The 20,434-nt window shown below is 44.0% G+C and overlaps 1 protein-coding gene across 4 annotated transcripts in view; it reads left to right on the forward strand.

Moving 5' to 3' along the window:
• The window catches only part of LOC308127687 (diacylglycerol kinase zeta-like), a 55,831-nt gene extending 36,117 nt beyond the window's left edge, over window positions 1–19,714 (forward strand). For all 4 annotated transcript variants that reach the window (XM_080492892.1, XM_080492893.1, XM_080492891.1 and 1 more), the window contains 10 exons: window positions 2,635–2,675; window positions 4,691–4,836; window positions 9,918–10,007; window positions 11,333–11,389; window positions 12,202–12,251; window positions 16,427–16,467; window positions 16,704–16,824; window positions 16,934–16,970; window positions 17,065–17,164; window positions 18,462–19,714. In XM_080492892.1, the coding sequence (XP_080349018.1) occupies window positions 2,635–2,675; window positions 4,691–4,836; window positions 9,918–10,007; window positions 11,333–11,389; window positions 12,202–12,251; window positions 16,427–16,467; window positions 16,704–16,824; window positions 16,934–16,970; window positions 17,065–17,164; window positions 18,462–18,578 (800 nt within the window). In that variant the 3' untranslated portion in view covers window positions 18,579–19,714. The remainder of the gene's footprint in view (window positions 1–2,634; window positions 2,676–4,690; window positions 4,837–9,917; window positions 10,008–11,332; window positions 11,390–12,201; window positions 12,252–16,426; window positions 16,468–16,703; window positions 16,825–16,933; window positions 16,971–17,064; window positions 17,165–18,461) is intronic.
• The last annotated feature ends 720 nt before the right edge of the window (window positions 19,715–20,434 follow it).

Consider the following 20,434-nt stretch of genomic DNA (forward strand, 5'->3'; position numbering starts at 1 on the left):
CCAAATATAACAACACAGCAGACGCCCAGCAGTTTCAGAACCAGTGATAACTGCATTATTCCAAACCCATCGTTGTGGATTTGAAACCGTCTGGGACTGTTAATGTTCAGCTCGTGAGGTTTTCCTGGTCTGCGGCGGTCAGAATCAGTCAGAACTGCTACAAGCTGTTTACTGTGTACAAATTAAAGGAGCCGCTGTTTCTGATTCTTCTCATGGGGATTACACAGTTTTATTTGTGAGATTTACAGATTAACACAACAACAAACTTCTACCAACATTAGTCTGGATGCAAGTCTTTTCATCTTTGTCAACAATTTCAGAGTAAACATTTAGACTTGTTGTTATTTGAAGGTGTCATGGTGCGATTTCACCGCCCAAAGCAGCCGACATGAAAGAAAAAATAATAACCAAAAAATCTGAACTGGATGGATGAACCTCCCGTAGTCCTGAACAGGGAAGAAGATCTGCTCAGATATTGGAGCCAGAGTTCTGGTGGAGGCAGTGAATCAGGGGGTCGGGGACGTTTTTGCAGCAACAGAAGGAAAATGTCCTCTGACTCCCAGGGTTTTATGTGTGTGTGTGATTTTTGTTCCACCTGATTCATGTCGGGTCATTTTGTTTGGCTTCCAAAACATCCTCCTCTTCCTCCTCCTCCTCTTCCTCCCTCAAGTCCAAATCACCATGACCGACCCCCCCCACACACCTGTAACACACACACACACACACACACACACACACACACACACACACACACACACACACACACAGGTTCCCGTGGCACTGCTTCCTTCAGATCACATCCAGCAGAGTCTCATCACACTCTGTTTATTGTTGAATGTCATGAATATTAATCTCACTGTGCACTGAACCAAAAATATCACAGAAGAAAAAGCTGGCTTCTTACACAATGTGCAACATGCATGTGCACACACACACACACACACACACACACACACACACACACACACACACACACACACACACACACACACACACACACACACACACACACACACACACACCTCTGCCTGGGTAGAGTCCTGGTGGAATTTAGCAGAGAAAAGCTGGAAGAGAAAAAGATGCAGCGTATCTGACAGGGAGGTCGGACAGTTTGAGGAGGACACAGGAAGCAGTGGTGAGAGAGAGCGAGCAGTGATGTTACCGTACCGTGAATAAATAATTCTTCATCTGGAAATAGACATGAGCCTTTATAATGATGTGAAACAAGCTCACAGGGTGTGATGGAGTTATCTAAGACCAACTCCTGTTGAGAAGAAAGGAATGAAAACACACAGTGAGCTCGTTTGTTTGGAGTCTGTTCAGTCGCAATGTGGAGACAAAAAAAACAGCAGGGTAAAATGTCTGCATCACATAAACAGACATAATAAGTTGAGAATAACATTAAACTGTTGGTTTATGATAAAAATGATTGGAAATGTTGCCCTCTGGAAGCCATGATCAAAAACTCCTCTTTCACTCACATATTCCTCGTTCTGCCGGTCCGGGTCGCTCACATTCAAACATTCAAACCGACTAGGAAGTCAAAAGAAAATAACCTGAATGATTTACACAGGATGAGAAACCTGAAACTGCTCCAGCAGACACCAGAACTGTTCCCGCTGCCTTTGGTCGGCTCAGTGACTGTAAATATCTACATTTTTGCAGGAAAGTTACCTTTTTAATCCTCGTTTCTCTGCTGGCTGCTGGACAAGTTACCCATCAGAGATGACGAGGTTTCACCTTCACTCCATTTAAAACAGACCGATCTGACCAAAGTTTGCAGGTTTCACTCAAGAACTTGAAGGACGGCGTCCTGCTTTCACACCATAGCAGCTCGATTAAACTGTATAAAATACAGCTGGAAATTTGAGAAAGAAAAGTTAAAATGCTGTCAGTTTACTAGTCCGACCCCTTCCAGATCAAATATGGCCTCATGTGGCACAAAGAAGTAAAAACATTGAAGTTTTCCATGTGTTCATATTTCTCAAAATGCTTTTCCTTCCATTTCTTTTAACCTGAATGTCGTCATTTCCGACTGCTGAGAAGTGTCGTCTCTGGTGGTTGTGAAAACATTAAACAGCCTCTGCCAGTCGGGGTTAAAGAGTCTCGTGTTAATTCCTGTCTGGAACATCAATTGAGCATAAAAAAAAATAGGAATTAAGCCAAACCAGAGCGTCTTCAGTAAAAACATGCAGTGCAAAGGTGAACTAATTAAAACCCGATGAAAACATGGCTGCAGACTGACGCTTACATAACTCCAGTGACCGGTGTGTGTGTGTGTGTGTGTGTGTGTGTGTGTGTGTGTGTGTGTGTGTGTGTGTGTGTGTGTGTGTGTGTGTGTGTGTGTGTGTGTGTGTGTGTGTGTGTGTGTGTGTGTGTGTGTGTGTGTGTGTGTGTGTTTTGCGGGTGTGTTGACATCGCCTGGTCTCGTTACTCTGCTGGAGGCGGCAGCACACACACACACACACACACACACACACACACACACACACACACACACACACACACACACACACACACACACACACACCGCTGAACCAGGATGAAAGTGACAAGTTCAACCTGAAACTGTCTGGTTTTAAAAAAAGAAGTTGTGATTTCCCTGACTCTTCCTGTGGTTGTTTTGTTCTGCAGCCACGACAGCAGATCGCTTCTACAGGATTGACAGGGCACAGGTGAGTCTGTCTTTACTTCCTCACCTTCAGACCCCCGCCGGGGCCATGGAACATCAACGACCACACAAGTAATTTGTAAAATGGATTATTCATGAATTTCCGCTCATTCGGTATGTATTTGCTGGATAAGCATTCATTAGAGAACTATTTAAATTCCTGGATCTCACTGGAAAAGGCTCCCTCTGCACTGCTTGCTGTTTTCCACGTGATGCCTTGTTCTTAACGAGCTGCTCGGGTCGACAGCGGCATGTATGTAGCCCGAGGGTGGAAACCTTGGACACCAACATTCAGCCTGCTGGTGCTCGTCTTCACTGGATGCAACATAAATGTTTGTACAAGCAGTTTTACACACTTAGTGTTTCACAGTTTGACTCCTGGGCAGGAAGAGGAGCCACACTGACAACTTTCAACGGGAGGACGATCTAGATCACGTTCCAACCGCAGAACCAACTCCAGTCCACCTCCCAATTCATTCAAACATCAGCTGCTTCGTTCTGTTTTCACAGACAAAACTCTTCATTCTATATTCATTAATGAGGCCAACCAATGTCACAATAAAGTTTAGCCCTTTCACATTTTATAGTTCCTTCTGCTCATGCACGTGTAAACAAACATGGCCGACCCGTAGTCTTATGATCGCGGTTGTATTCTAGTTTTATCATCATATCAGTAGTTTAATAGCATCCGATTCGTCATCAGTCCACTAGAACGTCGGGTTCTGTGTGGTTTCATTACAAAACAAGCCACAGCGCCCTCCCGTGGCCTGGCAGACTAACTACATCGTTCTCATTGTGTCCCGCTGCTGCAGTGTAAACACAGCACTTTTTTTTTAACGGGTTACGTCGTTGTCACGCGAAACGTTGTCGTGGTTTAATGGTTTTTACCCGAATCCATGCAAAAGTGGGAACAAGAAGTCGCGTCTACAACTATTGTGTTGACTCGGCTAATTTAAAGCTTTGTTGTGCAGAGATGGAAGAAGTTGTAGGAGCGTCGCTGTATATTCCGTTCCCTCTGTTTCTCCTCGATGAGGATTTGCTTGACGTGGAACTGGAACGCGCCTCAGGTACAGAGGCTTCCTCTCGTCCACGTGGCCTCTGGGTCTAATGTTGAGTCAGGAGAGGCTGCTGGCTGCTCCGCTTCCCTCCCATCACCTCTCCACAGTCTCATTTTGATCTTTGTTCAGAGTGTTGCGCTCCAGCTGAAGGCAACTCCAGGAGATCAAGAGATCATCAAAAATGCAGTGGATGCACAGAAGCGCCGTCGCTCAGGAATTCCTTCTCACTGCAGCTCAGTTACTCGAGGAATCGTCACGTTTCTATTACATTCCCCACAAATTGTGTCCAATGTACATGGAGGACGGCAATTTTAAAGGCTTCTCTGCAGGGATAGACCGAGGCACACTCTGAGATTTATTCTTCCTCCTGCTGACTTCTGGGCTGTAAATTTGTCCCACGGCTTTGGAACGAGCCCAGAGAGATCCATTAAAATGTGTGGCTTGATCAAAATAGTGTGCTCCGACTTTTGGTGCCGGCTTGTCAAACAGCGTTCATGAACAGTTACAACAAACGGATTAATTTCTACATCCACACTGTGGGAAATCGCCACGACGTGTGAGAGGAACAGTCAGCCTGTTGGAACCGTACATCTCACAGTCGCAGGAGAAACATCGAAGTTTAAACATGTTGGGGAGATTTTATTTCTATTTTGACTTAAGCTGTAGAGATATATTTCTATATTGGGTTCTTATTGATTATTCCATATGTGTCCTAAGGGAGCCCGTTCTTTCTTTCTTGCATTCATGAAAACTCTTTATGGTCTAATAATTCACATTCGTGTCACTGGTGGAAGATTATTTTTGTCTTAAAGCATCTGTTCATGCCCCTTCCATCTCTTTTGAGGAGCAGGAATTAGAAGAGTAACCCTTAATATTAAGATATACTATCTTAAAGAATCCTCCAACAATTCTGCTGTTTTGGTTTCCTGGGTTTTTAACGACATGACCTTGACGTTTCCAGGAACATCTCAACTACGTGTCGGAGATTTCCCAGGAGGAGATCTTCATCCTGGACCCTGAAATGGTCATTACGATGACAGTGGGAACGTCACCTTCAGCCGTGCCTGACCTGGTCCACCCCGCCGCCTCCGGCCTGGAGAACAGCAGGTAGGATCAGTCGCCAGCTCGCCGACGCTGTCATGGCCACTAACTAGCCCCAGCTGTCACTTCAAGTCCACCCTCAGCCATGCAGGGTTTATTTCCCTTCTCTCCGTCTGGCTGCCATCAAGTGCATCTTCGACTATGCTGAGAAAATCCAGTTTTCCAGAAACGATCCTTCACTCCTCCACACAAATGTGTAATCCTCCAAACAGATAGGAAATCACCCGTCTTCACAGTCTGTGAAGATCTGACAGATATCCCCTGAAAGTGGGCCACATGCTGCAGCGCTCAAACTTCTGGAAGCAAACCTAATGAAAGAGATGACTGCACATCACAATAACAAACCCGGCTGACAAATTAAAGTTACATGACGAGTAACGCGTATCCACAGCACAACGGTTGAAAAGCTGAAAAGAAACTCTGGAAAGTGGCACATTTTTCTTGGATTTTCACGTTTTGAAGCAGCTCTCAAGATTCCAAGAATAACAAGAAGGAAAACAGACAGAATCGATCTGAATATGAGCCTGCAGCAGGCGTCAAGGAAGCATGAAAAAAAGAAAAAAGGTCCATCAATGTCACCACGAGATGTCACCATAGTTCAAAACCAAAGATTGAAGAAGCGGCAGTACCTCTGTGAGCTTAGTGTGAGGCGGGATCCTGAGGGAACTCCGGTTAGAGAGAGACGCTACTGCCCAGTGCAAAGGAAAAACTCCACAATCCCTGATCGTCAGCCAAACAGTCCCCCATAGTTCCAAACAACCTGCTGTGTTTCTAGCATCTATGAAAAAGACACAACGTTATTCCCAACGCAGAAAACAACAAGTTATAAGCCAAGATTCTGATCCAACAATTTAAAAAGAAAAATACCCCCATAGTTCTAAAAATATCACTGAAACACACTTTGGTGTATATTTGGAGTGAAGATCCAGAGTCTGAATGGTCGTGTTTTAGCGATAAAACAAACTGTCTCTCATTTTGGACCGAATGGTCCCTCATAGTCCCAAATAATTCACCAGGTTATGCTTTGTAACCTCGTCCTCTCTGGGTTTATCTTCAGGGACAAAGAAGTCTTTACCTTCCCTCTTTCTGCCTCCTCTTCTTTCCCTTCATCTCCTGCTCTGAGGTGTGTGTGTGTGTGTGTGTGTGTGTGTGTGTGTGTGTGTGTGTGTGTGTGTGTGTGTGTGTGTGTGTGTGTGTGTGTGTGTGTGTGTGTGTGTGTGTGTGTGTGTGTGTGTGTGTGTGTGTGTGTGTGTGTGTGTGTGTGTGTGTGTGTGTGTGTGTGTGTGTGTATAAATGCATGAATAATGTTGTTTTCCCTGTGAAAAGGCAGCGTCACGCTCACGTTAGCTCCGTCTGTGTGTGTAACTGTGGAAAACACACATTCTCCCTCCTCTTTTCAATCCTTTCGGAACATATTTGCACAGACACACTGGCACAGATTAATTTCTCACCTACGGGAACCTGTGAGACAAACGGAACCAGATCCTGGGTTTTATTTCCTCACTTTCCACTGGGTGAAGCTCATGTGTGGGCTGTTGAAAGTTTCCACACATCCTTCACTCTGCAGCTCGTCCTGAACTGTCACACCTGACTCCAGAGTGTTCGACTAGATCGGCGCGCCATCGGGCCGCGTCTTCGTCAAAGTGTCCTCGCGGAGCCGGCGGCTTGAAAAGCGTTTCTCGCTCTGAGCTGCAAAACGCCTTTCAAAATAAAATTTTAAAGTTCCATTGGAGAAATTTCCAGATGAAAAAAACTGCAGGTTTTTATCATCGTATTTAATTATGTGGCTGAAGTAGTTTTCCGAGTCGACGTCTGTTTGTGTGACGTTGAGGTTCTGAGGTTCTGAGGTTTGGTCCCGGCTGGAGAGGAAGACGAGCTGCTAATTGGTGACTGTAATGAAGTTGTGTGCGGCGGAGAGTCGTCTGGCTGCTCTTTTCTTCAGGCGCTTCTCATTAGAGTCCGTCTGTTTGACGGCCATTACCGCTCTCTGAAGGAAACTAATCAAACTTCGGAGGCGGCAGAGGAGCCGCTGCTGGACTGTTAAATACTTCACAGTTCTGCAGACTCTTATTTTACATACTTATACTTGTAATTTACATACTTTTACTTATATTTTAGGTCCGGCACAAGACGAATAAACTATTATGCTAATATTGCTGCACACATAAATTAAATAGCATTAAAATTGATAAATCCATTTTTTTTTATCTTTCTATATTCTCAATAATGAGATGTTGACACTTCACCAAGTTTTAACTCTTTAAAAAAATCCCTTTTAAATTCTTAAAATAGATGTTTGTCCAATTTGTTGGTCTATTTATATATTAGTTATATATTATATTTATTCTTTGATTCATTTTCAATGTATTTTCACAAATTTGATAATTTTGCTGAATTCTTGACATTGATTTGTGTGTGTTTTATTTAAATGCTATAATAAGTACATTTTATTTTCATTGTCATTTTTAATTAATTTAGTGTTTTGATGATGAAGCAGTAATATTAAAGAACTTTTATTTAAGTCAGTTAGTTAAGTAAAATGTTGTAAACTTACCATGTGTTATATTTTAACCGGAATATTAAATATGAAGTTGATTGGCATTGCGATACCACTTTGAACCACAAGGTGGAACAGTGAGTTAGTTTTATCGCACCGTGACTCGCAGAGGAACGATCGCGGCGGCTCATGAATCCTACATGCTGCAACTTTAAAGGCTTAGTTTTGAGAAAAGTGTGACGCGGAAAGCGCTAGCGGTGCCGAGAAACGGCGGCCGTCGGGGCAAAACACGTAAAGATTAGCAGATTAGCAGATTAGCATCCGTAACAGAAGCAGGGAATAAATAAAGTAACTGGTACAATGTGAGTAGAGGCAGAGCAACCTGCTGATCCTGACTACACTTCCCTTTGGCTACGTGTGTGTGTGTGTGTGTGTGTGTGTGTGTGTGTGTGTGTGTGTGTGTGTGTGTGTGTGTGTGTGTGTGTGTGTGTGTGTGTGTGTGTGTGTGTGTGTGTGTGTGTGTGTGTGTGTGTGTGTGTGTGTGTGTGTGTGTCGGCGGGCTGATTTGCAATGCTGAGTGCACTGAGTGGGAGGATGAGGAGGAGAGAGGCAGGGCAGAGAGACGGGTTTAGGATGGAGAGAGAGATGTAATGCATGTCAGAGCACTCCAGAGTCACACCAATCTACTGTACACACACACACACACACACACACACACACACACACACACACACACACACACACACACACACACACACACACACACACACACACACACACACACACTGCAGTGTTTTCAGTGTTGTGCCCACGCAGAGGCCAGAGGTGAGCGTTATTCCTCCCACTGTAATTACTCGTCTCTCTCTTCTGTTTCGCTCCATCCCTCCGTCTCTCTGACAAACACACCGAGAGACGCCCACACAGCAAACATTTAGGTTGGTTTTTTTTTTTATTTTTTATTTGAGACGATTCCTGACCCGATCTCTACGATCTCGCTGTCAGTTTCGCGGACTCTCACGTGTGACGGCGCAGACTCATGGGAAACGTCCACACCGAGTCCGTCCTCGTGTCTCTTCACGGTTTTCATGTTCAGGGGGATTTATTGATCTGCACACTGACAAACATGAATAAAATATAAAAAGCTGCACTTTGGTTGTTATTTGCAATATTTCAACTTTATTCCCAACTATTTAGCTTTTCCACTTTATTACACAAACTGTAATATTGTAGATTAATGTCAGTAGAACCAAACTAATCCTGAGTTGTTGTGTCTTTCTGTTGAAGATATTCTGTTATATTCCTCAAAAGGTTTTAAATATATATGTGAAAATGAGCAGATAAAATAATATCATTCTTTGTGTGTTTTAATTTGAAGACTGATGCACTGGAATTGGCAAAGTTTTATTTTTTAACAACAAATTAATGATTTTGTGAAATGAGAGGAGTGTCTTGTTGCAATACCAACTCGTACCAGCAGGTGGAGTCTCCCAAACAGGCTCTCTGTCCTCCAGAGTGCTTTTACCTGTGGGGCAGGTAAACACATTGAACCAATGAAACCAAAGCAGGACAAGCGCTGAAATGCAGACTCAACAGCGCCCCCCACAGTACAACAGTACATCTTACATGGTTCCCCTTTAAATTTCAAAGTTTAGGCTTTAATTTTTCAACTTAAATTAATATTTATTTAAAGTTTTTTTGTTTTTTTTTGTCTTTTTTTTAATCTCGCCTCAATGAAAATCAAATTTTTTTCTTTTTGTCTCAAAATGCCGGCGTTTCTCTTGTCTTAATCTGACCTTTATTAAACTTTTTTTTAAAATATCACACTGAATCCTCAGCTTTAATCCAGATATTTGACTTTATTCTCCAATATTAGCAGACTTTTCAACCTTATTCCAGATTAACTTTGATAAATTACTGTCATTCTATTCCCACCATTTTGAATTTATTCCACACTTTCAGTCCATTTCAAACTTGTTTCAGTGACTTTACATCTTCTCAACCTTTCAAATTGATTCCCAAATGTATTTTTGACATTTTAACTTTAATCCTTAAGAATAAGATGGTTTGATTTACTGTCACTGCCGTACATTATCACATAGAATGTAAAGCCCCCCCGTCAGTCCGTCCATTAACCTCCATGATGGAACGGTAGAGCTGAGTGCTGATGGGGGGGGGGGGCTCAGACCTGTTGGACCCTCCTCTGAGACGCCCCCTCGTGTCGTCCTCCTTCCTCACCCTTCAAACTGCCTCAGTCTTCCTCTTCATCTCCCCCTGCTCATTATCTCCACCTTCAACTCCGCCGAGCAGAATGAGGCGAAGCCGCCGCCGCCGCTTCTCTTCTCATTTGATCGCTGCAGGAGCGACGCGGCGTCGACTTCTGCTTCTCAGCAGATTTTCAGAGACGCTCGTGAAGTTGAGTCTGGAACACTGATTAAAAATAGAAACATAGTGAGGTCTCACAGGAAGCGGCACGCTGAAGGCCTCCGCTCTACCTGAACGGGAGGCGTGGCGGTCCTGGGGGGGGTACCGGGGGTACCGGCAGGGTCCAGGTCCAGGTTTCTTCTCTGACTCTGTTTTCGTTGTGCTGCAGTTCTTCCCAGAGGCAACGAGTGAACAGTGACAGCTCTGCAGCCGAAGCTTTAGCACACGAGACGCCACCTGTGACCAGCAAACTCACACGGTCAGTACACACACACACACACACACACACACACACACACACACACACACACACACACACACACACACACACACACACACTCACACTCTGTTCGATGGGTGATAACTCGCCAAAACAAAACCACAGATCTGCTCGGCGCTCTTTTTAAACTAAATTCTAAATTGAGCTTCAATCCTGTAAATAAAGCCGCAGCAGGCAGAGGCTGTGGAGAAGAAATCTAGAAAACTATTAGAAAGAAATTGAGTCAGAGAGCAAAACCGTTCAGTTGGTTCAGTTTACATTCTCTGTGGTCGTTTTGTTAGAGGGGCTTTAAATGTATTAATAATCTGCTTTTAGTGTTTAAAGTGTGGATGTTTGCAGCTTGAGGCTGATTTATGTTCTGGAAAGAACCTTCTAGAACTTGGTGGAAACATACTGTTACTGGGAGGTATTACTTCTGGACTCTGACCAGCAGCTGTGTTTTGCTGATGAAGAGACTCAAGCTGACGTCTTCGCCCTTCAGCAGAAGAATCCGTGTTCAGAACCCCGGTTCAACACCCGAACATCAGTTTATTGACGTTCTGGTGTTTGGCGTTCTGAGGTGAAGTTCCTCCGGTTGTGAGATTGTCTGCAGCTTCTCTCACACGTTCCGTCCATATTAACCGTCTCACTGCTCCCTCGCCGTCCCTCACCGTCCCTCACCGTCCCTCACCGTCCCTCGGCCGATCAATGATGAGCTTGAACTCCAGTTCTTCCCGTGGTCTCGAGGCTCTGAAGACGGTTCCAAGTCCTTGAAGCAGAAGAAACGTCAATCTGTAGCCCAGTTATTGATCCAGTCCACCGTCACTGTGGACGGAGCACTCCACCTCCACTCCCCGTGTTGACTGCCTCATTCACTCACGTTTTAATGTGAAGGTCCAATTCCTGAAATGTCTTTCTGACTCTGGACATTTCAAGGGGTCACATTACACAGACTGTCAACATATTTTCACACCTTGAATTCTAAGATTCTAGCTCCTCCTTGATTTTCCTCCATTTGAATATTGGATCATACGAGCTACATTCAGAATCTGCTGTGTCTGTGTGAGCTGGACTGGACTGACATTGATTGGGATTGGCTAAACCCCCGATGACACTATATAGGGTTTGATTTCTGATTGGCTGGAGCAACACACTTTTTAAAACCTGAAACATCTTCCCTTCTGGGATGATTAGTACTCTCTCTCTCTCTCTCTCTCTCTCTCTCTGTCTCTCTCTCTCTCTCTCTCTCTCTCTGTCTGAGTATCAAACGTCTAGAAAAACAGATTTCCATGAGGGTTGTAATATTTTGAGCCGTTGTTTTTCAGGGTGGGGGGAATCCACCGCTCCAACACCACCGCTGCTGACTACACCCACAGATTAAGGTAAGCTCCTATTAAATGACTTCAATAATTTTATGTTCCAACAGCCGATCGTCAATATTTAATAATCTCACCTGACTCAACCTTTTTGCACGTTTTCTCCTCGAATGGCCTGAACCAGACACGTCCAGTTGTTTGTTTGGTCGGTTTTACTGTCGATCGCTTCCTTCAGTCAAGAAACTTTTGCACTGCCGGCTGAAATGTTCTAACTTAAAAGAAGACGAGTGTCTGAGATGTTTCCCGTCCAGGTCCCACTTCTGGTCTCCTGCTGAAGGCCGAAGCTGTGAGACGACTTTCCTCCATTAATGAAAGTCTCTTTGTCTCGCCTCGCCTCGTCTCTGAGCTCATTAAAAGATGGCGGTGCTCATTAGAGTCCGTCCGCTCTGCTCGCTAAACAAACGCTCTGCTTCCTCCGACGCCCTTCTTTTGGGGACAAACAAGTTTTCTGTAAAACAGAGTTTATCATGGTTCAGCTATCGTGTCCACGTCTCAAGACAAGAGTCCATTTCTTTCTCCTCGTGCTTTGAGAAGTGAACAGTGTTGATGTTCTGATGAGTTCAGGTGACCGGGTCAACACACATTGAAAGGTGGGATCAGGTCGGAGCAGCTCACTGGGGAAGAACTGCCCTTTAGCCCTGGAAGCTTCTGGTCCAACTCCAGAAACCATCAAGTCTGATGGAAATCCGTCACAGAGAAGCAGAAGCTGATATTAAAGTGTGACGGCAGCTGCTGGTTGATGTTCAGACAACAGCAGCAAAACAAGACGTCCAAATCTGCTGGTTTGAAAACCTTCACCTCTTGTTTTGTGTCTCCAGGCAGGAAAAAAACCAAAAGATGAACCAAACTGACAAAGACAAAGAAAAAGGTACCACACACACACACACACACAGACACACACACACACACACACACACACACACACACACACACACACACACACACACACACACACACACACACACACACACACACACACACACACGTCCGTCACAAAGGAGGAAAAAACTTTATTCATCAATCTGAATGTAAAACATTAAAGAAATGAGGAAAGGGTTAAAAGTAACTGATGAAACAGTTTAAATGTAAATTTGAGAGAAATTACTGGGTTTAAAGTGACTTTATATAAGTTACCTCCCCAAAGAGTAAATACTAAATATTTTATAATGTTATAAAATAGTATAAATATTATATTATGTTTATAATATTTTCTTATAAATATTATAAAATATTTTGTATTTTACAATATTTATAATACATTTTAAAAAAAAAAAATCTGTTATTTGAATTTAAGAAAGATTGTCAAGAATTTGGATAAATTATTTAAAATTAGTTAAAATTTCTCAAATAAATTACAGAATGAAAGAAATAGTTGAAAAGAGGAATATTCCCTCAGTTTGAGGTAAAGATGTTCAGAACTTTTAAAGAGTGAAATAGAGATATTATTCCTCTATTCTGTAATTAGTTGAAGTAAATAATAAAGAAACGCCAACGTGAGATAAAATTCTGTCAAACATCAGAACGGTTTTCTCAGGAGTTTTTTTTTAAGTTTAAAAGAATTAAGTTTAGATGGCAAAACATGTGTTAATGAATTAAAGCTGATAAAAAGAAGATAAGAACGATAGAATGTCCTTTAAAATAAGGAAAATGAAAAAATGTACTGAGATTACACAAGAAAATATTCAGAATAAAGACAAATCATGAAGAATAAAATTCACAATTCTGAGAACAAAGTCGATAATTTCTGTATAAAATCAGATTAAAACCTTGACAGATTGAAAACATGTCAATAAAAGTGTTAATCTCACTGCAGCTCGTCAGACTTTCCTTATTCTGTTCGTCCAGAAATTAAGAGAATCTGCAGGAGAAGCGTGTCTCTTTCTTTTCTGAAGCGTCCGTCACTAAGAATAATGGCGACAGGCAGACAGGTGGGATTATTATCGCTTAAGCCTCTGACGTCTCACCGACCTTGAGCTCGCCGCCGCCGCCCAGGTGGCAGTTTGGCGGAAGGACGAGGAGGCGAATCCGTCCAAACGAGGCTGTTGTTGGTATTTGAGGGGGAAACGGTGTCCTGGATATTCCTCTAATCCATAAATATGGATCAGTGCTGACTCAGATGGCAGCGAGTCGCTGTATCTGTGGTGTGCAGCTGCTTTGTGCTTCACTTCATTAGGCGCTGGCAGACGTCTGAAGGCGGCAGGACACATGTTGGTAAATCCTCGGCGACGCCTCATCGCAGACCGCAATTATACTAATGTGACAAAACTGCGCTAAAAGGCAGAAACGGCGTCAGTGTTTCATGTTTCATACTTAAAATGCATCAAACAAATGTTGTCACATTTCCAGAAGTGATGCAACTGGGTGCAACGCGGCGTACAGTGGCGTTATCGCTGGATCGCATCAACAAACCGCATTATCCATCGTTACCAGTGAACTAATTGAAGTTCAGTGAAGCAGATTTGAAGAAGCAGAGACACAAACTGGAACACAATCTCTGCGGGATCACAAAGGAGTGAAAGATCGGAAGCAACGTACAGTTTCGAGAAGGAAATAAGACACAAACACAACGAAAAAAAAGCAGCAATCACCAGAGGACTCCCCCATAGTCCAAACTTCCCCCCAAAACAGAAAAAAAAACATTTGTGCAACTGTTGGCAAACCACCACAGTTGAAACCCAAATCCCCAGAGAGCAGACGTTAAGCCACTAGCTACTGCAGCATTCCATCATAGGAAACACTCCATAGTGCAAACTACCAAAAGTGCACTGGTTTCCCCACAGTGTAAAAGTACAATACAGTCATTATACACAAGAAAACATCAGCACAGCGTAGCACAAAGCTAGCTAGCAACAGCAGTCGTCGCCAGCGGACAGCAACAAACCCCCCATAGTGCAAACAAGACTCCCAAAAGGTGCAGCATATTCATATGTAGAAATGTAGATATTTTTTTTAATAGTTTAAATACATTTTATTTAAAATGTTAACCTAACCAAAGAATAGAAGAAAACAGATTCATCTCCATGTGTTTGGTACCGAAGTTAGCAAGCTAACAAGTTAGCGATAGAGTCTGTTTTCCGTCCATTGTGAGAAAATTACACATGAAACTGAACTAACTACCAATTACTGCCACCCCGTGGACAAAGGTGGTATTACATCAATGTTACATCCATTTAACGCAACAATGTTTTGTTTTTAAATTCTCGAGACAACGACAAATGACGGACGTTGAGCCGCTAGCATCATTTAGCATGTCAGCTGGTGTTTCCCGTTCTGCCGGATGAACCGGGACTAAAAGACGTTTGAAAACAGATCTGGTGGCGGCGCTCCGCAGTGACTCAGTCATCAAGCCGAAAAATAACCGTGGAAGTTCAGCCGAGGCGAGCGCGGAGCTGGCGTGTGCTGTTTTGGCGCGGTGGCGCCGGCAGGCAGGAAAACTGCGCGAGCAGATCGTCGTGTTTTGTTGGTTTGTTTTGAGTCATGAAACATTCAGGCCCACTTCCTGTGTCCGACACTTTCAACCCACACAGACGCTTCCCGTGAGGGTCGGGCAGGCTGACGGCATCAAACTGAAGGGTTCAATGGAGCAAGTGACAGTGTGTGTGTGTGTGTGTGTGTGCGTCTGTGTGTGTGTGCGTGTTTGTGTGTTTGTGTGTTTTTCAGGTATCTTGAATGTGTGTGTGTGTTTCTTTCTCTCTCCTCTTATGTTGTACGACTGGCTCTTATTTTTCTCCGCTCTCCTTAATTCCTTCCTTGGGCTAAATTCATTTAATTCCTACATCCGGAGTGTGTGCATGTGTGTGCGTGTGTGTGTGTGTGTGTTGTTTTTTGATTTGTCTTACAGCCACAAAAGCTCTTAGAGGTTTTTGAAGTCGGCTCTTGTTCCCTCCCCCTTCCTTGCCTCTCTCTCTCTCTCTCTCTCTCACACACACACACACACACACACACACACACACACACACACACACACACACACACACACACACACACACACACACACACACACACACACACACACACACAGAGAGTAAGCCTAACATAACTGGATTAGGACTCAGCTATTTAGAGTGAGAGGGAGTGAGAGCGAGTATTGAGGTCAACCTAATAAACATTCATCTCATATCTCAGCCTGAGCCGACGCACCCCGTTTCACCGCCGACTCCCCCCATTGAGTCTGTTTGAACTGTTTGCACCGGGATGACGGCTTCATTACACTCGTTACATGTTTGAAGTTAACAAGTCCACAACGATCACTCCTAAAAAAAAAACTAAAAAAAAAACAGCAATGAATAAGCAGCACAACCATTAGAAAAGCCCAGCAGGTACCCCCACAGTGCAAACATTAGTCTTTTGGAAAAAAAATGAATAAAACAATATAATGTTTGAAAAACGCAAAAGAAAAAGTCAAACCACTGTGGCAAAAGTCGTAAAAAGTATCTCAATCCAACACTTTGAACAACACCCCCATAGTGCAAGTGAATGATCAAAAAGCAGTAAGAGAGCAGATGAACAATGGAACTAACTCGAACCACAAAACTTCCATGAAATATCAAATAAATAAAAACGTTGCCACAGCAGTCCTTTAAAGATCCCTCCACAGTGCAAATATAACTGGAAAAGTTAAAAAATTGGACAAAAATCAGTCCCTCTGGTCTCAAAAACAAACATTGAAAGAATTGTTGACATTCTGTCATCGTGCCCCCAGTGTGCAAATAAAACTTAAGAAGTGCCCCCAAAAAGCACTTTTACACCATGAAGCAGCTCACCATAGTGATCACACTGCATCACATTGAGCAGTCCCCCACAGTCAAAAAGATTTGACCCCTCTAACATCTTTCACACTCTTCAACGTGCTTGTTTGTGTTCTTGATGCTCATTTCCAAATGGCCAGTTGGCACCCTGGGGGGACTACTTTCCTTTGGTTTGCCCTGTGGAGGTTTGTGTCGCTCCACCAAACAATGTGAGACGTTCCACATCTGTTTGTTGTCGTGAGTTGAATCGTTTCACGACTTTGATGTAAATTGTCTTCTCGTTCCCTCTTTCCAGAGACGCTGCTCGAGTGTGTGAAGAACAAAGATTTAAAGAAGGTGAGCAACACTTCATGTCATCGAATGACCACAGTGGAAAATTTTGGGGGTTTGCTGTTGGCCACGCCCATTTCTTGAGCCACGCCCCTTTCAAATCAGATTTAAAGGGGCGAGTTTTTCTTGAGCTTGAAATGTGTTGGAGAAGAATTATCAGCTCAGTGTGACGGAATCATTGGGACAAATCCACAGACTGTTTTAATAATTATTAATGTTTATTATTAATATATATTATTCAGCTGCAGGAGCTGCATCAGAATGGGGCGGAGCTCTCCGTGTTGGACCAATCAGGATGCAGCTTGCTGCACCACGCCGTCAGCACGGGGAATAAGGAGATGGTCCGCTACATCCTCGACAACGGTAACAAACCACAGACTGGAATAAAAAAAATAATAATATAATAAATTATAATATAATTATAATTTATGAAGGAAATTCGTCTGATTTCCGTTTGTTTTATGTTTTGCAGCTCCCAGCGACCTGCTGGACGTCACAGAAAAACTTCAGTAAGTTCAGACGCTTTACGAGTAAAGAAGAGGAGTGAATGAAGAAGTCTCTCACTCTCTCTCTCTCTCTCTCTCTCTCTCTCCCTCCATCCAGAGGGGAGACGGTCCTCCACCGGGCGGCGTCTCTGTGTCAGCGGACGATCTGTCACTACCTGGTGGAGGCGGGGGCGTCGCTCATGAAGACCGACCTGCAGGTAAACATCAACGCTTCTCACAGGTTTATTCAAAATAATAATAATTCAAACTTAAAACTGAAATCAAATGTTCCTGTTTGGAGACGAAGGGAAAAAAAATCCCATTTAACAAAGAGAAATTATTGAAAATATTCTTTCACATCTTTTCATAGTTGTTAATTCTTCAATTGCTTATCAAGTCAATAAAATCTAATTAAGTTTTTTGGCATTGTAAAATTTTATATATTTAAAAATGGAACTCATTAAAAATCAGAAAATTTCATTTTCAGCAATTTAATAATGTAATATTGAAAATTTGAGACATTTTAAATGTAATGAAGCCAATTATTATTAAATGTAATACTGTTTTATGTAATGAATGTAATCATTTAGATTTTAAATATTGTCTCTTTTTACATAATCGGCTCGATTATCACAACCGTGTGTGTGTGTGTGTGTGTGTGTGTCTGTGTGTGTGTGTGTGTGTGTGTGTGTGTGTGTGTGTGTGTGTGTGTGTGTGTGTGTGTGTGTGTGTGTGTGTGTCTGTGTGTGTGTGTGTGTGTGTGTGTGTGTGTGTGTGTGTGGTCTCAAAGATACATGCGCAGTTTTTCCTTCCATTTCAAACTCAGATCCTCATTATCTCATTTCTGTTTGAGGGAAAAAAGTTTGTCTGTCGTCTCGTCGTGTGTGGGTGGTGGTGGGAGGGGGGGGGGGGCGGCGTGTCTCACCACAGCGAGCATCAGCTGGTCTGTAAACGCGGCGCCACACATGTTCAGACTCGCCAAGAGGAGTCTGACCAGAACCGTCAGTCTGCACGCCGACTGAGGAAGAGGAGGCCTGTTAGCTCGGAGCTTTTACACACTTACACACACACACACACACACACACACACACACACACACACACACACACACACACACACACACACACACAGATCCCCCGTTACCGTTCACCTCAGCCGTAGCAGATTGGGCGTTTGCTCCGAGCCACAGATGGCGGCACTTCGTCCTCCGATCCCAAGGTTGGCAGTTCGATGTGTTTCTGTCTGCGTGTCCTTGAGCAAAACACAAAACGCGGAGGGGAATGTCAGTGGAGCCGGATGACGAGTGCAGACGGCGAGCAGCGTCAGGCCACAGGAAAACAAATCAAGTCTGTAGAAAGACGGAACTTGAAGAAACAGTCGAGGAAAGGCCAAAGAAAACTGTGTGGAAAAGTTCAAACCAATAAAAACGTGATAAAATGTTATTCTGACCTCCGAGTCTAGAACCTTTCTATGTTGTTGCTGTTCCACTTCCTGACTCGTCCTTGTGTCCAACAGGGCGACACGCCCAAGAACCGAGCGGAGAAGGCAGAGGACGGCGAGCTGGCGGCGTACCTGGAGAACCGGCAGCACTACCAGATGATCCAGAGGGAGGACCAGGAAACCGCCGTGTGACCGCCGACCGCCACCCCCCGCCGTGTGACCGCCGACCGCCACCCCCCGCCATGTGACCGCCGACCGCCACCCCTTGCTGTGCCAAACGCAGATCCAGTCATTCCAGCGGTTTGTTCCTGAGCCCCCCCCCCCCCCCCCCCCCCCGCCTTCAGGATCAAACACAACCAGCGATTAAGTCGACTTAGTCAAATCTGAACAGAATTTTACAAATGGAAATTTAGTTTTTCATGAATCTTATTCATCTAATCGCCAATTAAAGTTAAAATGAGTCAGATTCTGTTGAGCGCATCAGATTGGACCCCCACCCACCCCCCCCACCACCACCACCAACCACCCCCCACTTTCTCCATGATGATTGAAGCTTTGTATCTTCGTCCCGAGACGAGAAGCACCGAGTGACAGCTGACCTTCTTTTGTTCCGTCCGGGTCGTTGGGGCACGGCGCCGGGTCGCCGGTCTGACGCCCTTTCAAAACGTGAAAACGAGCGGTGACGTGACCCCGGTCGGCCGCTCGCTGTAAAAACTGTCATATCAAAGAAATTCCAGTCCGTCTGACGTTCCGTGTTTGTGTTCCATGAATGGACTCGTCGAATGCGATCAAAACCAAAGCAGCAGTGCATGCTGGGACGTGAACCCTGTCAGGCGGCGTGTTTGAGCGCGGCGGGACGCCTGTCGGCGTGAAGCGTCACGCCTGGGAACACGCAGCGATTCCAAAAAAAGACCTGCAGACCTTCGTTCCGTTTGTGCCACATGAAGACGTTGGATTAAAGGAGATCAGACTTCAGAGGAGATCAGGAATCAGCTGTAACTCCTGAACGAGGACAGAAACGACTTCATTTAGTTGTGAATGTTTCCTGTGTCTTCAGCTTCGCAGTCATTTCTTGCACGTGCTGCATCACAGTGATGTAACGTCATTAAGATATTTGGTTTTTTAAATATAAATCTGTGGCTACTGCAGTTTTTATTCTTGTTTACGCCATTTTTTTGTTGTTGTTTTGGTTAAAACGGTGAGAAATAGTTAACATTTTCTATTTTTGCCAGTTTTTTTTTCTTTGCTATTGTGACTTCCTTTCACGTTCTTTCGACAAGTTGTTTTCGAGATCAACATTAAGACAATAAAAGACAACAGTTTCTTGGAGAGCGACTCCCGGTCTTTTGTTTCTGAGGTGAAACTTTAAGTACACAGTACTTCTCACTAAGTACTGGCTCAAACTCAGGCTGTCAAAAAGATTACGTCGTCTTTTTCTCAGTGTTTGAGAGGTCACTGTTCAAGTCTTTGTGGCGTAGCGGGTTGGTCTGGGTTCCTCGCTTCGGAGGACTCAGACAGACGGAGGTTTGAATTCTCCAGTACCAGGACACTTCCCCAAGTGGGGGGTGTTGGATAGCAGGAATTGGGATGGTTGGTCAGGGTTGATGGGTCCAGGTGGGGTAGGGTAGAGGGAGGGAGGGAGGGGAAAATGGGATGGTATTGGGGGGTGTTCGATCGCAGGGATTGGGATGGTCAGTCAGGGTAGGAGTTAGTGGTGGATGGGTCCAGGTGAGGTAGGGTAAGGTAGGGTAGAGGGAGAGGGAAAAAGCAGTGTTGTCTTTTTTTTACTTCTCTTGCTTCCTCCTACTTACCTACCCTACAAATTTCAGAATTTCTGACCCATTTCCATCATCATCCCATTTTTTCCTTTTTTCACCATTTTTGGTAAGGCTATAGCCTTACCATCACTCTGTCCCTCTGCATTTAAAGGTTGGTGCAGAAATATTCTGCTTTGCTGTTCTCCACTCAAAGCATGAAAAGCTGTAATGAAGAGCAGCAGTGTGTGAGGATATGTAGCTCACACAGTCAGGATGGTGCTCAGTGTTTGA

Source organism: Lipophrys pholis (assembly GCF_963383615.2).
Source record: "Lipophrys pholis genome assembly, chromosome: 23".
NCBI classification, from domain to species: Eukaryota; Metazoa; Chordata; class Actinopteri; order Blenniiformes; family Blenniidae; genus Lipophrys; species Lipophrys pholis.